Source organism: Brienomyrus brachyistius, unplaced genomic scaffold, assembly GCF_023856365.1.
Source record: "Brienomyrus brachyistius isolate T26 unplaced genomic scaffold, BBRACH_0.4 scaffold27, whole genome shotgun sequence".
Taxonomy (NCBI): Eukaryota; Metazoa; Chordata; class Actinopteri; order Osteoglossiformes; family Mormyridae; genus Brienomyrus; species Brienomyrus brachyistius.
In genome coordinates this window covers 1,822,257-1,847,475 of record NW_026042306.1, presented here as the reverse complement: position 1 = coordinate 1,847,475, position 25,219 = coordinate 1,822,257, and the positions used below count along the sequence as shown (strand labels likewise).

Here is a 25,219-nt window from a genome sequence, read left to right as displayed (position 1 = left end):
TAGTTAGCCTAGTCTACCAACTTAAAGGCTACACATGACATTTCTCACTAGCGAGGTAATAACAGCGCTGCATCTTAAAGCAGACTTACAGTTTAGAGACGGTGCTTCAGAACACTGTTGAGGGACACACAGAGGTAGCCTAATTCATACAAGCTCTCTCTCTCTGTTTCTCTGTCTCTCTCGCTCTCTTTCTAATAACTTCATTATTAACTGCATTAGTCTGCTATCAACGGCTCAAGCCTCCATTGCCAGCTTTAAAATGACGTTTTGGAACTAGCAAAAGAGTCGTTGGATGAGATGCGGAAGAAATAATCCTACTCACAATAGCGATTTAAGTAGAAAAACCGGACGAATCCCTTGAAATATATCATCTGATCGATGTCTTGAGGTGTGGCAACCGTAGTATAAGCGGAATAATTGACTCCGGACCGTTGAATTATTAGAAAATAATGCACACCCGAGGTGGTAATGGGGAGCCGATCCACCTCGGGTGTGCATTATTTTCTAATAATTCAACGGCCCGTCGTCAATTATTCCTTACTTATAAATGCATTATTGTTATGAATGTTTGTAAATTTTAAACTAATTTAATAATTGTTAATTATTATTAACAATGTGGCCAAAGTGTTACAAAAAATACATTTCCAAAGGAATATTCAGTATTTAGGCCTGTTTCATTTTGTGTGCATTAAAGCCTGTTAGAATACAGAACACTCATAATCTGTATATAGCAGACTCTAATAAAAATTAAATCAATCACAAAACATAATGTTGAGAAACATATTAAAACAATTTCTTCTGGTGACTTACCCAGTGGTGATATCCTGACTGTTGTATTGGCAGAATCAGTATTTGTGTGGACTTCACACATGAAATCTCCATTGTCTTCAGTCCTGACTTTCCACAGTTTCATTGAGAAATTTCCTTTGGGAATTTCCTCAATGAAGAATTCAGCTCTTCCAGAGTATCTCTCAGGCTGAGACTCCGGTCTGATCTCTCCATCATAAAGAAGGACCAAGATGTCATCGTCTGTTTTTCTCCATTCCACATAAAGCTCTGTCACGTTAACATGGGTGTCCACAGAGCAGCTAAGAGTCACATCCTCTCCAGCATCTGCATAGACAGCCTGATCCGCACCAGTCACCACCAGTCGCTCTGGAACAAGAACAAGACGATTCGTAAATCTGATCTTTTTTGTTTTGCCAAAGAGCACAAGATGTTTCATCTCTTGTAGTAATAAATATCAGATTGATTAGGGTGAGTGTGAGCAGTGTGACACGTAGGGCTGTACATATTGTTTAATAAACAATTAGTAAACGTGTTCAGGAACCTTGCAAACAGGTGTGTGATGATACTGAGTGGCTTGGACATATTGAAAATTGGTGCTTTTTTCTTTACTTGGTACTCTACTGTAACTTGCAACATTAAGTTATAAGTGCTGCAAAGCTAAACTCGGACAAACCGGCAATTTTTGAAAATCACCCAGATGACTGGACAGGAGCCTAAGTTGGACTAACTTACCTACTTGCTGTATTGCCACCCGCTTTTCATGGTATTCCTGCTCTGTATAAACCACACACTTGTACACTCCTGCATCTGCAGTCCTCACACCCTCAAGCAGTAGAGAGAAGTTGCCTTTGGGGATTTCCTGAGAGAACTGCGCTCTGCCCCTGTATGCGTCTCCCTGTGATTCAGGTCTGCTGTGACCCCCCTGGAATAGGTGCACGATGGTGTCTGAGTCAGTCCTCCTCCAGTCCACCTCCAGCATCTCCAAAGGCAGGGGTCTGTCCGCAAGGCAGGGCAGCAGTACAGCTCCTCCCAGCCGGGCTGTTAGAGGACTAGCAGAGCCGAGCAGCTGGAAACCTGCAACAGCAGCACTATATGTAAAATATCTACCATCTACTTTTAGATGGCAAATAACAGACAAATCATCGATTATAAATTATCTACGCATAAGCATATATTTCCACGATAATTAGTACACCAAAGTACTTTTCTTAAAACCATCTTAATCATGGCCCTTAAATATTATATGCCCAGCATACGAATACAGTAGGTAAGAGGATGTACTATCATACGAGTTACATGGTACATAATTTGCGTGATACATACCGTCAGTGCTAACGACCATCCCGAAAAAGATCAAAGCAAGGACGAGACTTCTGATCTTCATTTCCAGCTGAATGGTTATTCTGATTATGTTCGCAAATTATCGTTTCTATACGACGGGGAAAAAAGTAATATTTTAAATATATATACGCTTGATTTTACACACTTCGAAAACACACTTTCGGCTTCAGTTTTGATTGTACTTTCACCTATTACCTAACACGCGATGTTAAACAAAGGGGAGGAAATAAACAAACAAAAATGTTGAATAACCAGCCGGCCCACCTCTAGAATGCAAATATTACTATAGCCTTACATAGAGTTACTCCTGATCGAGTTACGTACGATCACATATACTTCCAGGGTCCATAGTAAATAATGCACATTAATTAAGAGATGTATAAAAGCGGACGTAGTAGGACATTACTGAGTGTATCGTTTTTTATTATAAAGTGCTGTGATTTTTATGTATTTATTATTATTCACTCTAGAGTACTATAGTTTGACTCCGGTGGTCCAGCTGTTACGGGACATTCAGGACGCCCGTGTTCCCCCGTAGCACGCTGATTTGAAATCATGACGTCATTTCGCTACGCTATTTCTGCGCACACTACTCTTCTAGAACAGGGGTGGCTAATTTTATCCAGAAAGTGCCAGTGTGTATGCAGATTTCCTTAAACAGGTAAACATATTTTGTGTTTCTTGTCTGCCTGATGTCAGACCTTGGTCTGAATTGTCGGCAGTAACTCGGACTCATTCTCGGTGAGAGTTGGACTCCACCAGGGCTGCCCTTCGTCACCGATTCTGTTCATAACTTTTATGGACAGAATTTCTAGGCGCAGCCAGAGCGTCGAGGATGTCCAGTTTGGTGACCTCAGGATTAGGTCTCTGCTTTTTGCAGACGATGTGGTTCTGTTGGCCTAATTGGACCATGACCTTCGAGCCCCTTAGAGATAGGGTGAGGAGCTCAGTCATTCGGGAGGGACTCAGAGTAGGGCCGCTGCTCCTCCGAATTGAGAGGAGCCAGATGAGGTGGCTGGGGCATCTGATTAGGATGCCTCCTGGACGCCTCCCTGGTGAGGTGTTCCGGGCATGTCCCACTGGGAGAAGGCCCCGGGGAAGACCCAGGACACGCTGGAGGGACTATGTCTCTCGGCTGGCCTGGGAACGCCTCGGAATTCCCCTGGAGGAGCTAGATGAAGTGGCCGGGAAGAGGGAAGTCTGGGCTTCCCTGCTGAGACTGCTGCCCCCGCGACCCGACCTCGGATTCAGTGGAAGATAATGGATGGATGGATGGATGGATAGCAGCTCCATGATGAGACACATCACAGAAACTCAGATACACTCTATCCTTATCAGTGATCACTCACCGGTGTCTATCTCTTTGGTTAAGGACAGAGTCACACCATCGAGCAGGAACTGTAGACTCAATACATCTTTACTTAAAGAACAAGATTTTATCAATTATTTCAAAAATGAATGGGCAACGTATTTCGATAAAAATGATCTAGCAGAATTCTCACCATGTGTTATCTGGGAAAGAGGAAAGGCAGTAATGAGAGGAAAAATAATATCTCATTGCTGACATAAAAAAAAGAAAAAGCACATTTAGCAGAATTAGAACAGAAAATTAAACCATTAGAAACAGCTTATGCTTCCTAACTGCAAGACTATATAATTAGCAACTTGAGAAATCTAAAATTGGAATTTAATGAACTAAATGGTGATAAGAAACATTTTCTGGTAGAAAGATTACCATTGGAGAACTTCGAACAAGGCAATAAATCTGGAAAATTCCTGGCTAACCATTTAAAACTAAATTAAGAAAAATCAACAATTTGTTCTATTAAAGACTCAATGGGGAATATAACTCATGATCCCCGACAAATTAATAAATCTTTTACAGAATTTTATGAAGCTTTATACTCAACAAAGAATAATATATCTATTTCTTAGCAATATAAATCTGCCAAAGCTAAATGTTGAACAGATTACTGTTTTAGACTCTCTATCAATATCTGAATTCAATGAAGCCCCAGGTGCTGATGGTTTCCCAGCAGAATTATACAAAGTATTTTGGCCAACGCTAGCACCCGTTTTTATCAGAATGGTTATTCAAATTCAGAATTATCACTGTCTCCAAACATGCCAATATTAGCCTGCTTCTGAAACCTGGTAAAGACCCAACGCAGACATCGAGCTACTGCTCAATCTCACTCATAAACGTAGACCTTATAATTTGCAAAGTCCTTGCCAAAAGATTAGAGAAAGTTACTCCATTTCTTGTACATTCTGACCAAACAGGTTTTATCAAGGGTAGACACTCAGCCAATAATACACGTAGACTATTAAATGTTATAGACTACTGCTTCATTAACCAATTAGAAACCATGGTTATATCTCTAGATGTAGAGAAAGCATTTGACAAAGTAAATTGGAAATTTCTATTTGCAGTTCTACATAAATTTGGATTTGGTTCATCCTTCATAAGCTGGACTAAAACACTATACAGCTCTCCGAATGCACATGTTAGGACAAATGAACTAATATCTCAAAGCTTCCGTTTGCAGAGGGGCACCAGGCAGGGCTGCCCGCTCTCTCCCTCACTTTTTGTTATCTTCATTGAGCCAGTAGCAGCGGCAGTTAGACAAAATTTACATATTAAAGGAATTCAAACAGAAAAAATAGACCATAAGATAAGCCTTTATGCAGATGACGTATTACTCTTTTTTAGGAACTCACCAGCCTCTCTTCTTAAGACAATATCACTTATAGATAAGTTGCCATCTATATCAGACTACTCTGTCAATTGGAGCAAATCAACAGTTTTGCCTCTGAATTGTAATTTCCAAAACACAACTGCTACTCTGTTGCAGTCAGGTAACCTTAGAATACATTACACAGGACAAAGGATGTTCCAAATGGGTCTTATACACTCAAACTTATGCACCCACTGCTCAGGTAACTTTATGGAGAACTACATGCACATAAGGTCCTGCACACTGGTGCAGACGTTCTGTTAGAGGATATGTGAAGATCTATCAATATGGTTTAATTGTCATATCCCAACCTCACCCACACTGTGCATTTTAGAAGATGCAAGTGAATTAGATATGGAAGAAAATAAGGCACACATAATCCTTACTGCCTTAGGCATTGCAAAGAAAACTATCTTCATGAACTGGAAATAAAAAATTAATTTATGTATTACTTAGTATAGAAATTTACTTTTAGATCACATAAGTATGAGGAAAAAATCTGTTCCCTTTTGAAAAAAACAATTAGGTGAATTGGGTTCTCTCCGGTCCACACTGACCAATATATAGGGGAGGTTATCGGCTGTGGTCTCATCTCCTCGGGATCCTGGTGGGTGTCGGGGTTGGGCCCTCGAGCTATGTGCGTCTGGTGGCTTCTTGGGGCTGGGGGGCTGTGGCTGCCGTCTTGTGATGTCTGCGTGTCTGCCCTGGCTCGGGTGGTTGCTGCCTGGTAGTCATGGGGCGTGGGGTCTGGAGTGCTGGTGGTGGCAGTGGCTGGCCCTGAGATGGGCAGTTGGTCTCTTCGGTGCGGGCCTGGGTATGGGGTCCAGGGCTCTGGCGCCCGGGGTCTGGCCATTTCCTTGGTGGGTCTCCCCCCGGGGTGACGGCGGGCGGGGGGGTCAGTCTATGTCAGGGCATCCAGCCTGTGCAGTTTTGGGGGTGAATAATCTGCCACCTGGCGTTATGAATCCCAGCCTCTCTCCCCCCTCATTCAACAACATGCCACTCACACATGTAGGATGTTGGGGTGGGCGTATGCTATGCATATTACAGTGGGGAGGGCCATTTATGTGGCCTTACCCACTGTGCTGCACGGCCTTCTGCCTCCCCCTGTTTTAATTGCACTTTAGTCATCACATACCAGTATACACACAGGGCCTTGGGGGTGGGGGCATCACTCACCTGGCTGGTGGTATCACTCACCTCAGTGCTGCTGCCGCCCCTCAATTTTACTCACACCATATACATTGAGGGTTTGATGGGGGGGAGATGTGGAGGAGAGCTGTTCACAAGCAGCGCTCCTCTACGCTTCCCCCATCAATTTTAAATTCATCTTAGTTTCCCAACAGTCATACTCACCCCTGCACTACATACAGTCACACGCATCCAACACTCTACCTCTCTGGTACAGGTGCATGGGGAAGGAGAGTGGGCGCGTCTTCCTACACCCCTGCTTCCTGCCGGGGGTGGGGGGGGAGCGCTTGGGTGGTCGCTCATCTGGCGGCGCCTTGGGGTCGCAGCTGGTGCCGGGTGTTGCATCCGTTCTCCCGCACGTCGGAGGGCAGTCCGGAGTGAATGGGCCTATGTCTTTCTGTCTCTGTGTATCGGTGTCTGTGTATGTTGTGGGAATGTGTGTATGGTCTATGTGCATGGCTGAGAGGTGTGTTTGCGGGGTGTCTGTGTGGATGGTGGGGGCCTGGGTCCGGGGCTTGATGCTCCGTTCTGGTTGCGGTTGGTCTCCTGGGCATGGTTGCTGGCCCCTTTCTTTGGGGTGGTGGCCCGGGGGGGGCTCGGGCCTCTCCGCCATGGGTGGGTCTCTCTACTGGGGGCTGGTCGGCCCCCGGCCGCCTGGGGTCCTAGGGGCTCTGGCCTTGGCTCATACGGGAGCGGCCGCGCCCTCGCATATGGGAACCTACCTCTGGTTCTCTGGGGCTCATGCCCTTTTGGCTGCGGGGGCTGCGTCTGGAACCTCCCTCCTCCCCACAGTTGGAGTGGGGCTGCAGCTGTCATTTCTGGATAAATTCAAATTTCTGAATTTATCCACTCTTGACATGTTTCTCACTTACTCTTCACTTACTCACTTACTTATTTTTCTTTTTTTCTGTTTTTTTTTTCTTTTTCCTTCTTTTTTCTCCCTCCTAATCTGTCCCTCCTCTTCGGCCAGCTCACCCACTGCAATATTTTACATGTGTTAAAAATGAAATAAATAAATAAAATAAAAAGATATCGATCAACATGAGGGGCTATACAGAGTTTATAGAGCCCCACATGGTAAAGCAAACATGTTTGGCACAGCAGTGCATTCAGACCATGATTCTGCTTGCTAAAGCTGCCGGACAGAAGAAAGGTAAAAAAATATATATATATTTTCCAACCCTGGCTTTTAAGAGGCTCCGTAGTTACCAGCTTGACAAGCATATGCAATGTTTGTTATACAAGCAGCACTAGCATTCGTTGTTGGGTGCTAGTAAGCTTGTTAGCGTTATTTATGAGCCCTTGCTGGTGGATCAGCTGATTTCATGTAGACGTCTTTTTACAGCCCAGTTTTAAACGCAAATGCAGCTTTTTTAAATGTCATTAAAAATGCTAGCCAAAAGTAGCATCTGGTATGTATGGCTGTGTTAATGTAGTCTTGGGTAGGTATTTGATAGTCAGGACAGATTGCATCCATCATGGAGCTACAATATGCAAATGGAAATGCTATTGTAGCCCATACAGAGGAAGATCTCCAGTGCACATTGAATGCTTTCGCCAGGGCCTACAGACTTCTCGGCCTGACTATGAACATAAAAATGACAAAGGTTCTCCATCAGCCCCCATAAGACCATTCTACATGCCCACCAACAATAACAATTGATGGTGAATGTCTTGAGATCTGACAGGTTGCCAAAATCAAGGTGCAGCAAAGAAAGGAGAGAGTCACTGTCAAACAGGCTGCCCCACACCCTACCCCCAGCACCTCATATCCATGTCCACATTGTGACAAGGTTTGTGGTTCGAGAATTGGCCTCTTCAGCCATGTAAACATCCACAATGAGGAATCCTCAGGTGGACCATCATACTCGAGTCCGAGTGATTGCCGATGATAACTACCATCAGAGAGAAAATAATTGTCATCCAAACATCAAAGAGCAGCACTGTTACCCCTGAGAAGGTCTGACCTTGATTTACAGACCCAGGCTTTCTGGATTGAGTTTGCGGATCAAATCATCTGCAATATTTTTGTGTTCATCCTTCTTAAAGTTCGGCTTCTCTTGCATAGATTGTTCTATCTTTGTGGAATGGTCTCTCTCTCACGCGGAATACTGTACTGTATGGGAGAGACCAGATTCCATGTGGCAATTCAGCCTCCTTCGTGCTGTATCTAGTCCTTCTCATATGCGTATCCCCGTTCCCTCTCGCAATTTTCATTTGGCTTTTGTGTAGTTGGATGCCTCATAGTTGAAAACAAAGAAAGAAAAAGCAAGGAAGCAAAGCTGCTTTTATGTTTTACTTGCACCCATATGTTTTCTGCATTACATGCATGTTCTGCATTACTTTGCATGGACAGTAAGCAAAGTGTTAAGGCGTGGCATGGCTCAGGCGGGAAAAAAGGTGACAATCCACTAGCGGCTCCAAGACAAAAGGGGGTTTATTAAAGAAAGCAGAACACATATAATACACATTTGTATTTAAAACATAAAATACAAACAAATATTAAACAACAAATGCTATTTTATGACTGGCTGGTAGGTGGCTATCAACTCTGCATAACTCGTGAGTCATTTTAAAGGAGATGACAGCTTTTTTAAAATGGAAGTTGCTCTTGTAATTTACATGACATTTAAGCTTACATTACACGGTTTCAACATTTATCAAAAATCCATCCATCCATCCATCCATCATCTTTTGCTTAATCCGGGGCCGGGTCGCGGGGGCATCAGTCTCAGCAGGGAGGCCCAGACTTCCCTCTCCCCGGCTACTTCATCCAGCTCCTCTGGGGGGATCCCGAGGCGTTCCCAGGCCAGCCGAGAGACATAGTCTCTCCAGCGTGTCCTGGGTCCTACCCAGGGTCTCCTCCGAGTAGGACATGCCCGGAACACCTCCCCAGGGAGGCGTCCAGGAGGCATCCTAATCAGATGCCCGAGCCACCTCATCTGGCTCTTCTCAATTCAGAGGAGCAGCGGCTCTACTCTGAGTCCCTCCCGAATGACTGAGCTCCTCACCCTATCTCTAAAGGAGAACCCAGCCACCCTGCGGAGGAAACTCATTTCTGCCGCTTGCACCCGCAATCTCATTCTTTCGGTCACTACCCATAGCTCATGACCATAGGTGAGGGTAGGAACGTAGATCGCCTGGTAAATCGAAAGCTTCGCCTTTTGGCTCAGCTCTCTCTTCACCATGACAGACCGATACAGCGCCCGCATGACTGCTGACGCCGCACCGATCCGCCTGTCGATCTCCCGCTCCATCGTTCCCCCACTCGTGAACAAGATCCGAGATACTTAAACTCCTCCACTTGGGGGAGGACCCCATCCCCAACCCGGAGAGAGTATTCTACCCTTTTCCGGCTGAGAACCATGGTCTCGGATTTTGAGGTGCTGATTCTCATCAAAAATCTCTTTATCAAAAATACACATTATAATTTACACTATTTAAAACGACGTGCTGTGTAAAACATAGTAACTACGTAATTAGTCCTGCCGACCAACGCTGCGGCGTCAGTTTATGCCAGTCAAATGTGGACGGCGGGTGGGATCAGAACAAATGGAAAGGTTGCTTTGCTTTGGTAGTGCACCAAAACGGTGATCACTGGGGTGATTATGCTTCATACGACACCGTGTTTCCAAAATGATTGATTTCACCTCAAGTATATGTGGCACCCAGGAGTATTTGATTATAGAAAGGCACCCCCCCCCCCCCCCAACAACGGTTTAGTTAATTATTTTGTTGTTTTTTGTGTTTTCATTGTTTTTGCTGTACTCATTTGCTGTGGTACTCCCTCACACTGGCTTGCGTTAACAGTAACCTGTGGTGCTATACCCTTTTACGCCAGAGGGGGGCAGTAATGGCGCATGGGAGACAGAGAGGCTGACTGCGAACCGTAGAAGCAGCTCAGTTCGAGCGCGAGCTACGTTCAGCAGTCAGCATGGTGTAGCCATTATATTTGATTATTATTTTCTGTTATTACAGGTGAGTTAAGTGCACAAGCATTAGATCGAAAGTGTTCTTGCTAATATTTCTAAGTTTAATGACTATTTTTATTGGTTTAGATTATACTTTTAGATCGTTTGTATGTTAGAAGCAGCTCAGTTCGAGCGCGAGCTACGTTCAGCAGTCAGCACGGCGCAGCCATTGTATTTGATTATTTTCTGTTATTACAGGTGAGTTAAGTGCACAAGCATTAGATCGAAAGTATTCTTGCTAATATTTGTAAGTTTAATGACTTTTTATTGGTTTCGATTATACTTTTAGATCTTTTGTATGTTAGAATCAGCTCGAGCGCGAGCTACTTTCAGCAGTCAGCACGGCGCAGCCATTATATTTGATTATTATTTTCTGTTATTACAGAATAAAAGCCAACCTGTTACACGCCAGCCCATTCTTTTGTCGTAACGTGTGTAACATATACAACCAGCTTTAAGCAGCACCTCCTGCTTACGGCTTAGCAGTTGTTAGCACTCCTTGCGGCCAACCACGGTGAGGATCTATGAGGAAACCAAAGTTATCATTGGCATGCCTAGTCCTGGATTGCCCCCTGCTGGTGCATGGTGGATCTCTGGTAGACTGTCATGTCTGTGATGACCCCAGTTGCAAACGTTTTGCAGATCTTTTCTGCCCTGCTGTCTGGGTGTGTCCATGTGTCCCTGATCCCACCCACCTTTACATCAGCATACTTCTCTATGCCAGCTGGTTAATTCCTATTTTAACCACATTCTGAAAAAGGCCTCCCAAATACTGAAGGAGGAGATCTTTACTTTGAATGTGTCTTGCCTTCTGTAGAACTACTGTGATTTTAAGTGTACTAGACCCTTTGACAGGTTGGTTGTGATGTGAAAAGTGGATATTACGGCATCTTAGTGTCTTAAAGAAATGTGTAAAAACAGAATGCATGTGGTATTGTTAACTACATCTTTAACAAACATTGATTTCATGCTTTCACATTCAGTTAGGTCTGTTATCTATTTGCTTTTAATATCATTAGCCCATAAATGTCACTACCATTATGGGTTTAGTTTTTTTTTTTTTAAATCATTTAAAAAATTTCATTAATATTATTACTGATTTACAAGGAATCTTTCACATGATTTGTAGGGAGAGTCTATCTGCACTGAGGTCATGTAATCACGAGATTTAGTATATTTTATTAAGACAATCTGCTTGGCTGTGCTTGGACTGAGACAATTTCTTTTCTTACTGAGAAGTTTCCCTGCTTTGGCTGCTGGAACAAGTAGAGATACGATTTTTGTTAACTGGAAGAGATGAGAAAATTCCGAGCAGATATGGGGCTGAAAGATACTGTTAAACCTCCATAATGGCATCAGCAGAGATCAGTGCTCACTTGTTTTACCTCTCAGAGGCTTTCATTATTGTCATTTGCTTGAGCTGCTGTAGCTATGTGATGTTGACGACTGAAAAGGTTTGTAAACTTTCACAAAAGGCAGTACGCTACTCAGATGTGAAACATTTCCCTTTTTTGGCTATGTTCTCAGGACATTCCTCAGAGTCATACTGTTTTTCTGATCATTGCATGTCTGTAATGCAGTTGGACTCGATAATTTGATTTTTGAAGCAAAAACTTCTCTGACAGGTCCATGTTGACTGACTGAACATTGCTAGAACCCGAACACAGTCACTGACTATTTCATTATCACCACTATTTAAGGAAGTTATACCAGTGTTGGGAGACACTGCTCCATCTGGTTTGAACCTCTTGGATAAGTTTCATTTTGAGTCTTCCCATCTGCTCCTGGATATTTAAGAGCGGCTTTTATGCAGTGGTGCTTGACCTGAAGAAGTCAGATATTAGTAGAGACTGCAAATGTATTTCATACAGAATAGGGGTCTGATATAGGGCCTTTGTCATCCTTTAGCATTTTTTTAATTAACATTTGTTGGTGATTGTTTTGAAGTGAGCTACAAGTCTGGGCTTGATTCTGGGTACTTTTGCAAAAATTAAAGCCAAGCTGTACATAGTGCAAATAATTAAGTCAGGAAAGTGTTAAGTCCTGACTACCATAGCATTTACATATTAACTGCATTTGAGGGACTCACATTTGATAATGCAATTGACACAATGCAGTCAACAATTATGGCTTTATTGGTTCTCTGGCCTTGTTTACACTTGTGCCAAGAATGACAATACCACCTACAGAGTATTCCAAAGGTCACATGCATTTTACATAAATACACAATAGATACTAAACAGGGTTTTATTAGGTAGGTTTAAATTTTTATGGGGACAGGGCAGGGACAAGAGAAAAAAAAGTCACAGTGAGACAAAAAAAATTCTGTTGATCATTAACCAGTTTCAAGAGATTACTACATACCCACCAAGCCACAATGCTACCTAGAAAGAACACCACTACATACAAATTCCTGACAATCATTACATTTAAATACAAAAATGAAAAAATAATACTCTTCAATACTATTACATGTAAGGGTTGAGGCTAAGGTTAGGATTATGGTAATGGTTGGTATTAGGTTTAGTGTCAAATCAAGATTTATTGCTTTATACAAAGTAAATATTGTGACACCAAATCAACCAAAAAGTATGAAAAATATGATGGACCCTGTTCAAGCAAATGTTCATCTTACACCCAGCAAGGTGTTTCATGTCAGTAAACAAAATGGACTGTAACAGTCAGCTGATTATGTGACCAGCTTGGTTACACAACAATCTTTGGCAAACTTGAGACCTGATATCTGAAACCTGTAAGTTGTATCTCGGATCCTTCAGATTTATCAGTTCTGCTCCAAGTAACCTGTGCATTGCAGAGGGTAAAGGTATGTTAAAGGTGCAAATGTTCCTTGACACATCAAAAATATATGAAATTCCATAACAGACAGTGTGGACTGAAGGCATTCACCATGAGAGGGTGTTATGTCTCTTATGTCCAATATCTCTCAGGATGACCTACTTTAGGAAGCAATTTACAGTGCTCCGCTACAAAAATCATACTTCAAAATTTTGTGGTCAGCTGCAGCGCTTACAGAATAACAGAACTCTCTCCCTGACTAAACCCAGGGTGAAAGTGGTTAGATTACAATATAGCTGTAATAGATCAATATACATACAGTGAAGTCTTCTAACCAAACTTACTGTACTTTTTAGTAACACTGCCTCGGGTGCATATTTACCTCCCCTGTTTCTGTTCCATTGGGATCAGTGGGTGAAAACTCTTCCATCTCCTGATCATCATGTGATCCCTACAAGGTTATTTGATTATTTTTATATTTACAATATAATATAAATAATATAATGACCATGAAATGGTATTTACCTTTCAGTTTGCATGCCACCCTTTTAAAGTATTCAAATAAGAAACTTTTGACATAATTATGTTTAACAGGACCATGTACATGGAGAATGTACTGACATATTCCTGTGTGCTGGATCTGTAACTAGTTTTAACAACAGGGGGCTGTGTACATGGAGAATGTACTGACATCTTCCTCTATCCCGGAGTTACAATAAGGGCTCTTCGCCTGCCTCTGCAGACTGCATACTTACCTCCCCTGTTTCTGTTCCATTGGGATCAGTAGGTGAAAATGCTTCCATCTCCTGATCATCATGTGAGGGATGGAGGAAGTGCACAGGGCCACAGATCTGCTAAAGACAAGGTTATCCCTCATATCCACAGTGAAGATAGTCAAAGTGATGTATAGAAATTAGACACCGAAGAGGCAGATGTATCTTGAACACCCACCTCATGAGGCTCATTATCCTGGTGTCTCTGAAGACAGGCAAATGATTGTTTTATTCTAAGGAAAAGACAGAGTCAGTACAACAGAGCGCTGGCAGTGGAGAACAGTTTCAGAAAACTGACTAGTGGCTCCCATAACCCTGAACAGGATGAGAGGTTGGAAGATGGATGGATGGATGCACAGTCACTTGTCATGTGTATTATATTCATGTCCAGTATTACTTTAAATTTAGGGAATTCCAGCAATTTCAAGAACTGATGAATAACAGAATGGGTTAGGGTAAGGGTAAGAGCATGGGTCCCACACAAAAAAAAACAAACATATTATAGAGAAGTTAGTGTGGTGAACCTACTGAAATGTTAATGTTTAAAATATGCTCTCATATATATCTGACAAAAATACTGATCACATATTATGTCTAATACAGATCTTGCTTGTTCCACACATTGAGGATTGGATTAAATATCTGAAATATTAATGTAATTATACATTAGACAGCTCCATGGCATCCTGAATGCCTGCTAAAAATACCACAGAAGTTAAATCAGGAGAGCATAATTCTGTGGAGGCCATGGACTCCATAATACACTCCAATTTCTCATTTCATGCTCTGCTGATATGTTTGGATCTGTATCTACTGTGAAGATGTTCCATGTGTTACACTGATTGACTGTATGGCAGATAGTCACAGGGTTTCACAAGGTGCCTAATGCTGCAGTGAGGTACGTACAGCAAACACGCAGGCTTGCCCTGACTGGTCCCCATTGTGTAAACACAGGGTACCGAGGATCATTTTATAGTTGGTGAACTGGCAGGGCATCTCAGAGAGGCAATGCTTCTCAGCAGTGCTGCTGGGTGGGCATGCCTTGATATCCAACCAGCTGCACTGCCTTCTGGGTATGAGAGGGAGAAGATGGTATGTCCACTCACTTCAATTCTCAACAACTGCCTCTTCATGGCATGTCTCGATTGTGGAAAGGCACCATAAGAGGCCCACATTGAGAGTCTGGCCAGTGCTGACAGGCTCTCTAACAGACCAGATGCTGGTCATCCTGGATCGTCTCCCTTCCACTAGCATCCATCTCACCACAGGGAACAAAGCTGAGCACAATTCCCACGCATGCAGGTCAGTGAGCTTCACCTGGACTTCCAGCATCATCCCATTAGTCTACCAGTGATAAAGTGTCTGATAACAAGGGCCGAGCTAAAGGATCTGGAGGTGTCTGGTCAGAGTCCTCAGCCTTAGTGATACAGGGCTGCTGGTAACTGCTTATGAATTCTACTTAGAAAAAATGTCTACTTACTCCTTTTTTCTGTCCATCCCTATAATAATAAAAAAAAGATACACAGTAATATAATTCAGAACAACATTTAATATAACTGCCAGGAAATAATAATCAAAAGTGATTATATAATTCCGGCCTTCTCCGTTACATACAGAATGAATCAGCATGTGTACCTCCCAATGCAATATAAACTGTTCCCTATTACATCAATAAAATAGCAAGATAAAAGAAGGTTTAAAATGGTGCTTCAACTCAAATAAACGTTGACTGGAGAGCCCACAGCGCACTGGAAAAGTCCCACTGCGTATAACCCAGCTTAGTTTAACACACCTGTTATACTTACAGTATTCAGTGATCTTGATAAGAAACCAGCTAAAGAGGATGGATGACGCAGAAAAAAAGACAACAACCTGTAGGTCCAATGACCTCTTTCCTGTGTCTGAAATGATATGATCACAAAAATAACCAACAGAGTAAATGAGCAACAGCTAATAAACATAATAAAATCTCAGTAATCCATCTCTAAGGTTAAAATATAAAAATGTTAGTTTACCTGCTTTGAGTATTAATACTACAGCCAGGGCAATAGAATTCACCAGGGGGAGACTAACAGACCCGAACCAATAGAGAAGGATACGGGGTCTGTCTGAAAGAGAGGGAGAGAACATAGAGACATAAAATCACTTCAACATTCATACCATCATGATGTTTTTCATTATTTTCCACCATATTATACTCCCATAAGTTTCAAATATTGGAATATTTCACATTAATATGCAGACAGTAAAGTAATTCATACTTGTAATAATCATATTTCTTATTACATTAGATAGAAACCAAGACAAATATTCACTCAAAAAGTTTGAAAATAATGTTCTCTACCAAGTAAACGAAATCGAAGAAAGTCATCAAAGAATGATGTAAAAGTCGATGAATAGATGAATGTATACCGGGCCAACTTCACAAGTCGCTCTGCCGTAAAATGATGATTACAAGAGAAGGTTATTAATGAAGTGAACAACTTCCTGTTCCTCTAACATCAGACACAGGCAATACAGTACCAGCATAGGTAATTAATGGTAAACTGCATTTTAAAATTTGTCTTTTAAATAAAAATTGAAATCTTGCAAATGAAATGGTAAGGCAAAGCAATAGAATATGAGTCTCTGGTTAAGGTGGTTGACTGTCTGAAACAATAGTGCACACACACAAACATTCACACACCCTGCATCACGTGAGACACACATACACACACACACACACACACACACACCCTGCATCACGTGAGACACACATACACACACACACACACCCTGCATCACGTGATACACACATACACACACACACACCCTGCATCACGTGAGACACACACAGGGACACACAAACATTCACACACCCTGCATCACGTGAGACACACACAGGGACACACACACACCCTGCATCACGTGAGACACACAGGGACACACACACACCCTGCATCACGTGAGACACACAGGGACACACAGGGACACCCTGCATCACGTGAGACACACAGGGACACCCTGCATCACGTGAGACACACAGGGACACCCTGCATCACGTGAGACACACAGGGACACCCTGCATCACGTGAGACACACAGGGACACCCTGCATCACGTGAGACACACAGGGACACCCTGCATCACGTGATACACACAAACACACCCTGCATCACGTGATACACACAAACACATACACACCCTGCATCACGTGATACACACAAACACATACACACCCTGCATCACGTGATACACACAAACACACACACACCCTGCATCACGTGATACACACAAACACACACACACCCTGCATCACGTGATACACACAAACACACACACACCCTGCATCACGTGATACACACAAACACACACTCACGCACGCACCCTGCGTCACAGGCCCCACAGACACTCACACCCTGCATAACACGGCATGCATGCAAGCATACATACACACACACACACACACCCTGCATCACAGGGCACATACACACAGATATTCACATAAGAACATAAGAAATTTATAAACAAGAGTGGGCCATTCAGCCTATCAAGCGCATTTGGGGGGAACTTAACTAATAGCTCATAGTTCTTAAAATGTTATCTAGCTCTGATTTAAAGGAACCCAAATTTTTAGTTTGTGCTACACTAACAGGAAGACTGTTCCATACTCTAACGGCATGCTGTGCAAAGAAGTGCTTTCTCAAATTCATTTTAAAATGTTCTACCAATTTCCACTTATGGCCACGAGTTCTAGTATTTAAACTAATACTGAAGTAGCCATTTGGCTGAAGCATCCAGACCTGTTAGAATCTTGTATACCTGGATCATGTCCATCTTTAGTCTCCTTGCTCGAGGATAAACAGATTCAGCTCAGCTAACCTCTCCTCTAAGACATTCCTCTAAGATCAGGAACCATTCTCGTAGCCCTATGTTGTACCCTTTCCAAGGCAACAATGTCCGGCACACAATATTCTAGGTGGGGTCTTACCAAGGAATTGTATAATCTTAGCATCACCTCCCTTGACTTGAACTCCACACACCTGGAGATATACCCCAACATCCTATTGGCCTTTTTTATTGCTTCCCCACACTGGCAAAAGTGGGGCATGAAAACATCAACATACACACCGCGGTCTCTCATAATCAGCTACCTTTATTTCAGTAGAACCCATAAAATATCTGTAGTTTATATTTCTGCTCCCTTCGCGGATTACCTTACATTTATCTACAATAAATTTCATCTGCCAGGTATCAGCCCAGTCGCTAATTAAATCAAGATCCCATTGTAGCCTCTGTGCTGCTAGTTCAGTATTTGCTACACCACCCACCTTTGTGTCGTCTGCAAATTTAACCAGTTCGCTGTATGTATTGCTGTCAATATCATTAATGTAAATTAAGAACAATAGTGGTCCTAAAATTGAACCTTGTGGTACCCCACTATGAATGCAGGCCCACTGTGACATTGAACCTCTAATAACTACCCACTGCTTCCTGTATGTTAACCAGTTTTCGATCCAAGCTGCTACAGTTCCTGAAATCCCTGCAGCTTTAAGCTTAAGCAAGAGCCGTTTGTGGGAGACAACAAAGGCCTTCTGGAAATCTAAGTAGATCACATTGTAGGCCTTTTTGTGATCAATTTCTCTTGTAGCGTCCTCAAAGAACTCAAGTAGATTAGTTAAACAGGATCTACCTCTCCTAAACCCATCTTGGCTATCCCTCAGAATGTTATTTGAATCCAGGTAATCTATCATTTTCACTTGGATTATAGCTTCCATTACTTTTCCAGTTATGCAACTGATTGGCCTTTAATTTTCTGGATTACTTCTATCCCCTTTTTTGAATATGGGCATTATATTAGCATGCTTCCAATCAGAAGGTACCACACCAGCAGATAGGGATTTCTGAAATAGTAAAGTTAGCGGTTGGCTAATAATATCCCTCATCTCTTTTAAAACTATAGGTACTGTAAGATGCCATTAGGGCCCTGTGATTTATTTTTTTTGAGCTTAGCTAGGCTTTGTACCACAGACTCAGTTATACATACTGGTCATAGATGACGCTGTATTTGTACTAATGTTCTCTACTGTGTGTAAAATAATCATTAAACTCATGAATTTCATTTTCAATTATAAGGCCCTTACCATCCTGTATATTAGTAATTTCAGCTTTTACACACCCTATATCACAGGGCAGATACAAACATAGTGTGGGTCTGTGTGTAAGAGGTAGAGAAGATGAGCACATGAGTTCTGCATATCTCCCACTGCATGACTCCCACTGTCAAGCCTGGAGGAAGCAGTGTGCTGGTCTGGGGTTTATTCATGGTGACAGAATCAGTTACCTTTGCTAAACTGTGATCAATGCAATCATTGGCTTTTTTGAGGTTTTAGAGATAACATCTAATTTGCTTGCATAGTTTGATACTCCTTGTTTTATTCTGTGATTTCATTTTTGATTATACAGTATTTATACTATACTACAGTATGATTCAATAAGGCTTGGTACTTAAAATTGTTACAAAACTGTATTGTTTATGGCATCAAAGAAACATATAGAAGTAAAAAACATTTTTTAAAGTATTGAGAAAAGAAATCATGACACAATAATTTTTTATCTCTTACCTTTGTCATCTTCCAGAGTCAAACTCACATACTGGGCACTTATTATTAGGTAAAATGGGAATACTATTACCAATAGGATCCTCTGACTCACATCTAAAAAGTATTAATAACACAAAGAGCAAAACAGTAGTTAGACATAAAATGAAACAGACCTTCATTTAAAAATCCATTGGTTTACTTTATGGGGTGATACCTAAAAACCAACAGTATGATTCAGTTTAAATTTTACCAATATTTCAAGTTACAGCTCACCCTGGTGGCATATATTAGGCAAGTGAACAAGTCAGTTCTTGAAGCTGATTAGTTGGAAGCAGGAAAAATTGGCAGTCATTTTACCTTCTACCCTCAGAACATTTTATGCAAGTCAAACTGCCATGGGCCACAATGTTAGGCAGGTGGTTTTAATGTTATGGCTGATTGGTGTATGTACAGGTCAGGTCAGGTTTGGGAGCATGTGCTGATGCATTGCGTTCCCGCACCCACTACACAACGAGACTCTGCAGGATCCCAGCTAGTGACCCTCCAGGCAGACACACGGTCCAATCCCATACTCCTTAAATAGCCATCCATCTGCCACAGCCAGGTGTTATGTGGGCGCCCCCTCAGCCTGGTCCAGTCACTTGCATCCTCATTGCTGAGGATCCTGTGAGCCAGATCACCCTCAGGAAAATGCGCCACATGGCTGTAGTGCCGTAACTGACGCTCACTCACAATGCAGATAATGTGCCTCATTCAGGAACCACTCGTTCGACAAAGTCAAAGTAGCAGTACCCAAGCATTCTCTGAAGAGACGCAGTTCTGAAAGAGTCCAGTCTTCATGTCAGCTCACTGGATAGTGTCCATGTCTCACAGCCTTTCAGAAAGACAGGGAGAACCAGGACTCTAAAGACTTGGACGTTGGTTGTCTTGCAAAGATATCGGGAGTGTCACACACCCCTTTCCAGCAACCTCATGCCCATCTGCTGACTTCATAGGAAGAGTCACCAGAGACATGATTGTCGCTGCTGAGGTAAGTAAATCTCTGGACAAGGTTGACACTACTGATGGCTGTGACTATGAAGTCATTACAGGCCTGGATCTTGGTTTTTATCCACAACACCTACAATCCCAGACACTCAGATTCCTCTCTAAGTCTCTCAAGAGCCCCGATCAGAACCTCCACTGACTGCATGAGAATCATAGGATCATCGGCAAAGTCAAGATAAAGTAAATCTTTCTTCACTAACTGATGCCCCAGAGCTGCTGGACCCCACAACCCTGTCATTCAAGTCGGATACCACCAGCATACAAACATGAAATAGCAGAGGAGCAAGAACACACCCCTGGCAAACCCCAAAATCAACTGGGAAGAATGCAGAGGTTCTCCTTCCACTCTGCACAGCACTCACAATACCAATGTATAGGTTGGCCAAGATGTTGAGCAACTTCGGTGGGTCTTGGGATGTCCCACAGGGCAACTCGATCAACTGAGTCAAACACTTTACAAAAACTAACAAAGGCCACAAAGAACCTCTGGGGATCCTCGAGCTTGCACTCGATGAGAACCCTCAGTGCCTGGATGCAGTGGATGGTAGGCTTCTTTGGCATAAACCTGACTGCTCTGGTCACTGACAAGTCAGCAAGTGATCACAGATCCTGTTAAGGATGACCCTAGCAAGGACCTTACCCGGCACCGAGAGCAGTGTTATCCCCCTGTAGCTGCCACAATCCAGGCAATTATCCATCCCTTTCCAGATAGGGGTCCATTTTCCAATCTGGTGGGATGATGCCCGACTCCAAAATGAATGCAAAGATTGCCTGCAATAGCAGAAGGACAACCTTACCACCAGCCGGGAGAAGTTCACCCTGGATACCTGTGGCCTTCCCTACCCCTTGCATGTTTTGGTGAATCAGCCATCTCAATGAGGCTGATAGGAGGATCAGCCTTGAGAACTGTGGACCCAGAGATGTCCAACATCCTAGCTGAAGGGTCAGCTTTAAACAACTACTCGAAGTAGCTGGGCCAGTGGGTCACAACTGCAGTATCATTCATAAGGACCATTGCATAACCCCCAAGACTGTAAGTCTCTGAGGAACAGATGCAGAGGTGTATAATGCTTCAATTCCTTTGTAAACAGCATGTGGGTCACTAGACCACAGACGGTGTCTCATCTGCTCACAGATTCATCCAACAATCGCCTCCTTATCTGCCCTCAGAGACCTCACAGCCATCCTCCTCACTTCCCGAGACAGACTGTAGTTCCCACCAAGTCCTGCACTGTAACATCTCTCAGTTATATCCAGCAAATTATGTCCTGCAAAATGAAACGCCTCCTTCTGGGAACACTGGCAACACAAACACAACCATCGGCAACCTTCAGAGTCTTTTCATAGAAGGTCTCCCACATCACATTTGAGTCAGCAGTTGTACCGAAGTTTCTCACACAAACTGCATGCAAATTCCTCAGAATCAGCTTGATATTGGAGTCTGGCCAAGTCCAAACTCATTCTCTTAGTAGGTGGGAACCTACTGGATCGAAGCTCAATCCTCAGAGTAGCAACAACAAATCTGTGGTCAGAATTCAGAAACTGGGCACTTCTGTAGACTCGGCAGTTCTGCAGGAGCCTCCAGGGTCTGCCTACGAGGATGTGATCGATCTCTTTCGCTGGACCACCAGTATTGGAGCACAAAGTTCAACGATGTGGCTCAGACTATTGGAACCTGGATCCAGCAACCCACAGCCCCTGACCTTTCACAAAGTCAACCACTCTCACCCCGGTCTCCAGACCCATGGGGACTGACACAATCCTCATAGCCAACCCTGTAAGTGTCATTAGTCACATTTAAGTCATCCATGGCCAGATGAGTGTCTCCTCGTGGGAACCCATCAACCACCGAGCGAAGATGCGAGTAAAACGTCGCCCTGAATGAGACATCACTCACCACAGTCAGAGCATAGACTGAGACAACAGATATGACACCCAAGGAGTACCTTAGCCTGAGTCTAATGATACACTCGTTGAAAGGATTGACGTCAGACACCATCAGGAGGAGCTGATCTGCTACAACAGTTACTCCCCAAGTATGGCAGCCATCAGATTGATTAGAACAAAGGTAGGTATATCCACCTACAAAGATCTGGCCACTCTCTGGTCTGCGTACCTCAGAGAATGCTGCCACCAAAATGCGGAGCTTATGAAGCTCCCCTGACAGCAGAAAAAAATGGTAATTGGGTCAGTCCGTGCCAAATCAACAAATGTCCAGAACTTCTGTAGTACTTCTTTCAATCTCCTGAAAAGCCTTACAAATTATATGCGCGATTCACAAGTGCAAAAAAGGGCGTGGCACCCAAATTTGAAAGGGCCATAACTTTGGACTGCATCAGAATCTTTCAATAAAACTTGGGGAATTTTCAGTGATCTCTATAAGGATCAAAATACCAAGTTTTCATCAAAATCAGGAATGATGCCCATGGAGTCCCTGGTTGATTTGGCATCAACTGAATTGCCTGTCAAGTTATGTCAGGTTTCACTCAGTTTTTGCTCTAGAGCCTGGTCTAAAGAACATAAAGGAACTCCTCCCTTAGTTGTAGTTTATTGAGGTCTTCAGTTTTGTTTCCAGGTCGATTAGATTCAGATTAGACTAGATTACAGTAAATCAGATCAGACTGATAACCTTCAAGATAAACAAAAAAGAAACATTGTATCACTTAAGAAAAGTTTACACTAAACAAATTCACAGCTATTACTTTAAGCACTGTAGTTCAGCACATTTCTTCCATGTAAAATCAGAACATCATATCCCAGTTTACATATGCAGCATACACAATCAAGAAACTAATTAAACATTATCATTAAACGCTTTTCCCTCCAAGCATAAACCATGCCTTTTCAACTTTCCATACAAAATAAATGAGTCACCAATTAGCAAACAAGCTATCCACCAATATCATTTACACACAGGTCAAATCAAACATTTTAGCTTCCTGAATCACTGATTCTGAAAACACAGGCTTCAAGTCTTAATTAACATTATTGAATATCTCCACAGTTAAATCAATACTGAAAATGGCTATTCCTTTACCAGTTGTGTCTTGAGCTGAATGTTCTTTTGTGTTTTGCTCTTTGCTGAAAGAATCCTGTGTATTTCCTTTGTTCACAAACTTTTTCTCCCATGGAGTTGTACAGGCCTTATAGCTGCTTCAGGAAGTTCAGGGTGATCTCTTTGGTTACTAACACACAGATCCTCTCTCTGCCCTCTACAGGTCTGGAGGTTTGGAGCTGAGATGTCCGAAAATGTTTGTTAATTGTCTCATAAGTGGATGAGGTTTCAGTGTTCTTTGAGTTGACGCGACACTTCCCACTTGACCTCCTAGTTCTTGAACCCAGGGAGGTCACATCAGTTGTGAATGCACAGTGTCAGATTCATTCTTTATGGTTTTGCTTTTGTTCTTCCGTAGGCAGTAGAACGATGACACATCTGATGTCCTTATGAAGAACTGCAGCAGGGATTTTGTTTAAGAGTTTCTTTGCTTTCTTCCTTTGATCAGATTTCATGGTCAGGACTGGTTAACTGGGGAAGGTTTTTACATGTACATCTCTGACAATGCCCCTCTTGTCAGCGTCGACACTGATGACTCGGGCAAGTTTATACTGACCCCTCAATGCATCTTGGTCAGCCACAGGCTAAGAGGCCAGTTTCTGCATCTTTGTACACAGCAAATCTGTTGAGGGTGGTGTCTTGAAAGGCTGCACCTTCTTGAACTGTAAGGAAGAGATCTCTTTGCGCTTCTTCATACTCACTGACAGTAAGTACAGCTTGTTTGGTTTTTAACTTTACCTCTATTGATGAAATTTCCTCCCACTTACGCCTACGTGAAGCTGTGGTTGAGCTCTTTGTCGGTACCATCTTCGACTTCATTGCAGCTCTCCATACCCAGGCAACGACTCTAATCAACATGGTTAGGTTGTTGAACTTTCTTGTATCAATGAGTTTTCTCACTGCAGAGCCAGCTGGTGGTCTATAGACTTGAATCTTGGATTCTTTTCTATTTGGGTTGCTGTGCAGTACGACATGGTCATTCTCCTCTGTCACTGCTACTGGAGGATTTGGAACTGCTGCCCCAGATGTCACATCACCTTTGCTCTTCTTGACCTGTGACCTGGTCAGTGCTGCTGAGAAGGACTTCCTTTGGAGTCTGTCTATGCCTTCTTTGGCAGACTTTGGAAGGTGATCTGGCTGAGACGTATATATTCTTCAAACAACTGGATAGGTTCTTCCCTCAACTCCTCAGACAATGGTTTGTCCCAAGTGTCTCAGGTCGTGCTGCTTCCAACGTCTTGGAATGCTCTTCTGAATGGTACCCTTTTCTTTAACAGGTGTAACAAGACCTATTGGTTCATACAGGCTAGCTACTTGGCTTAGCAACTGTCTTCTAGTTAGTGGGTTAGGAGTTTTCCCTCTCACTTCTTATCCAAGGAGATTTTGACCCACTCTCATTTTCTTCCTCCTCTTTGTGAAGTTGATTCAGGTCATGGGGTACAATTTGTTACTTTCAACAAGGTAACCGACTCTCAGGGCTTTGTTGTCTTCTTCTCTCATTTGGTTTGGGAGAATAATCACTCTGTCTGACGATACTCCTGGCTTTCCTGGCACATGCTTCTGTCTCACACGTTAGCCTGACCATACCCAAGGTTTGAGGAAGAATCCACCTGTCCTCAGGATTTCCTCAACCCTTTTGGTGTTCTCGTCCAGACAAGAGACAAGACGTTCCACCCACCTACCTGGATGGGCCGCCTCAATCTGGGACCCAAGTGCAAACATGCAGCAGGTGATACCTCAACACCACACCAGCACTGATCCCCATCAGGCCTGACCCTATTAGCTGTCCAATTGTTTCAACTCTTCCGGGGAAGAGGCTCCCGAAGACCCCCATCCCCTTCATGATGCGTGCAGCCTTTCCTGTGGGTGGCTGCAGCAGAGCTACCCCCACTGAGAGCATATGGGTATCATGCCTGTTTATACTAAGCAGTTGTGAG

General features: G+C 43.0%; 1 protein-coding gene across 4 annotated transcripts in view; it reads right to left on the bottom strand.

The window, feature by feature from the left end:
• LOC125720869 (uncharacterized) overlaps window positions 1-25,219 on the bottom strand; it is a 99,721-nt gene that overhangs the window by 42,766 nt on the left and 31,736 nt on the right. For 3 of the 4 annotated variants that reach the window (XM_048996745.1, XM_048996746.1, XM_048996743.1), the window contains exon 3: window positions 811-1,155. In XM_048996745.1, coding sequence (XP_048852702.1) covers window positions 811-1,155 — 345 coding nt within the window. Of the gene's footprint in view, window positions 1-810; window positions 1,156-19,201; window positions 19,295-25,219 lie in introns of all 4 variants that reach the window. The other variant, XM_048996742.1, reaches the window with a different exon arrangement.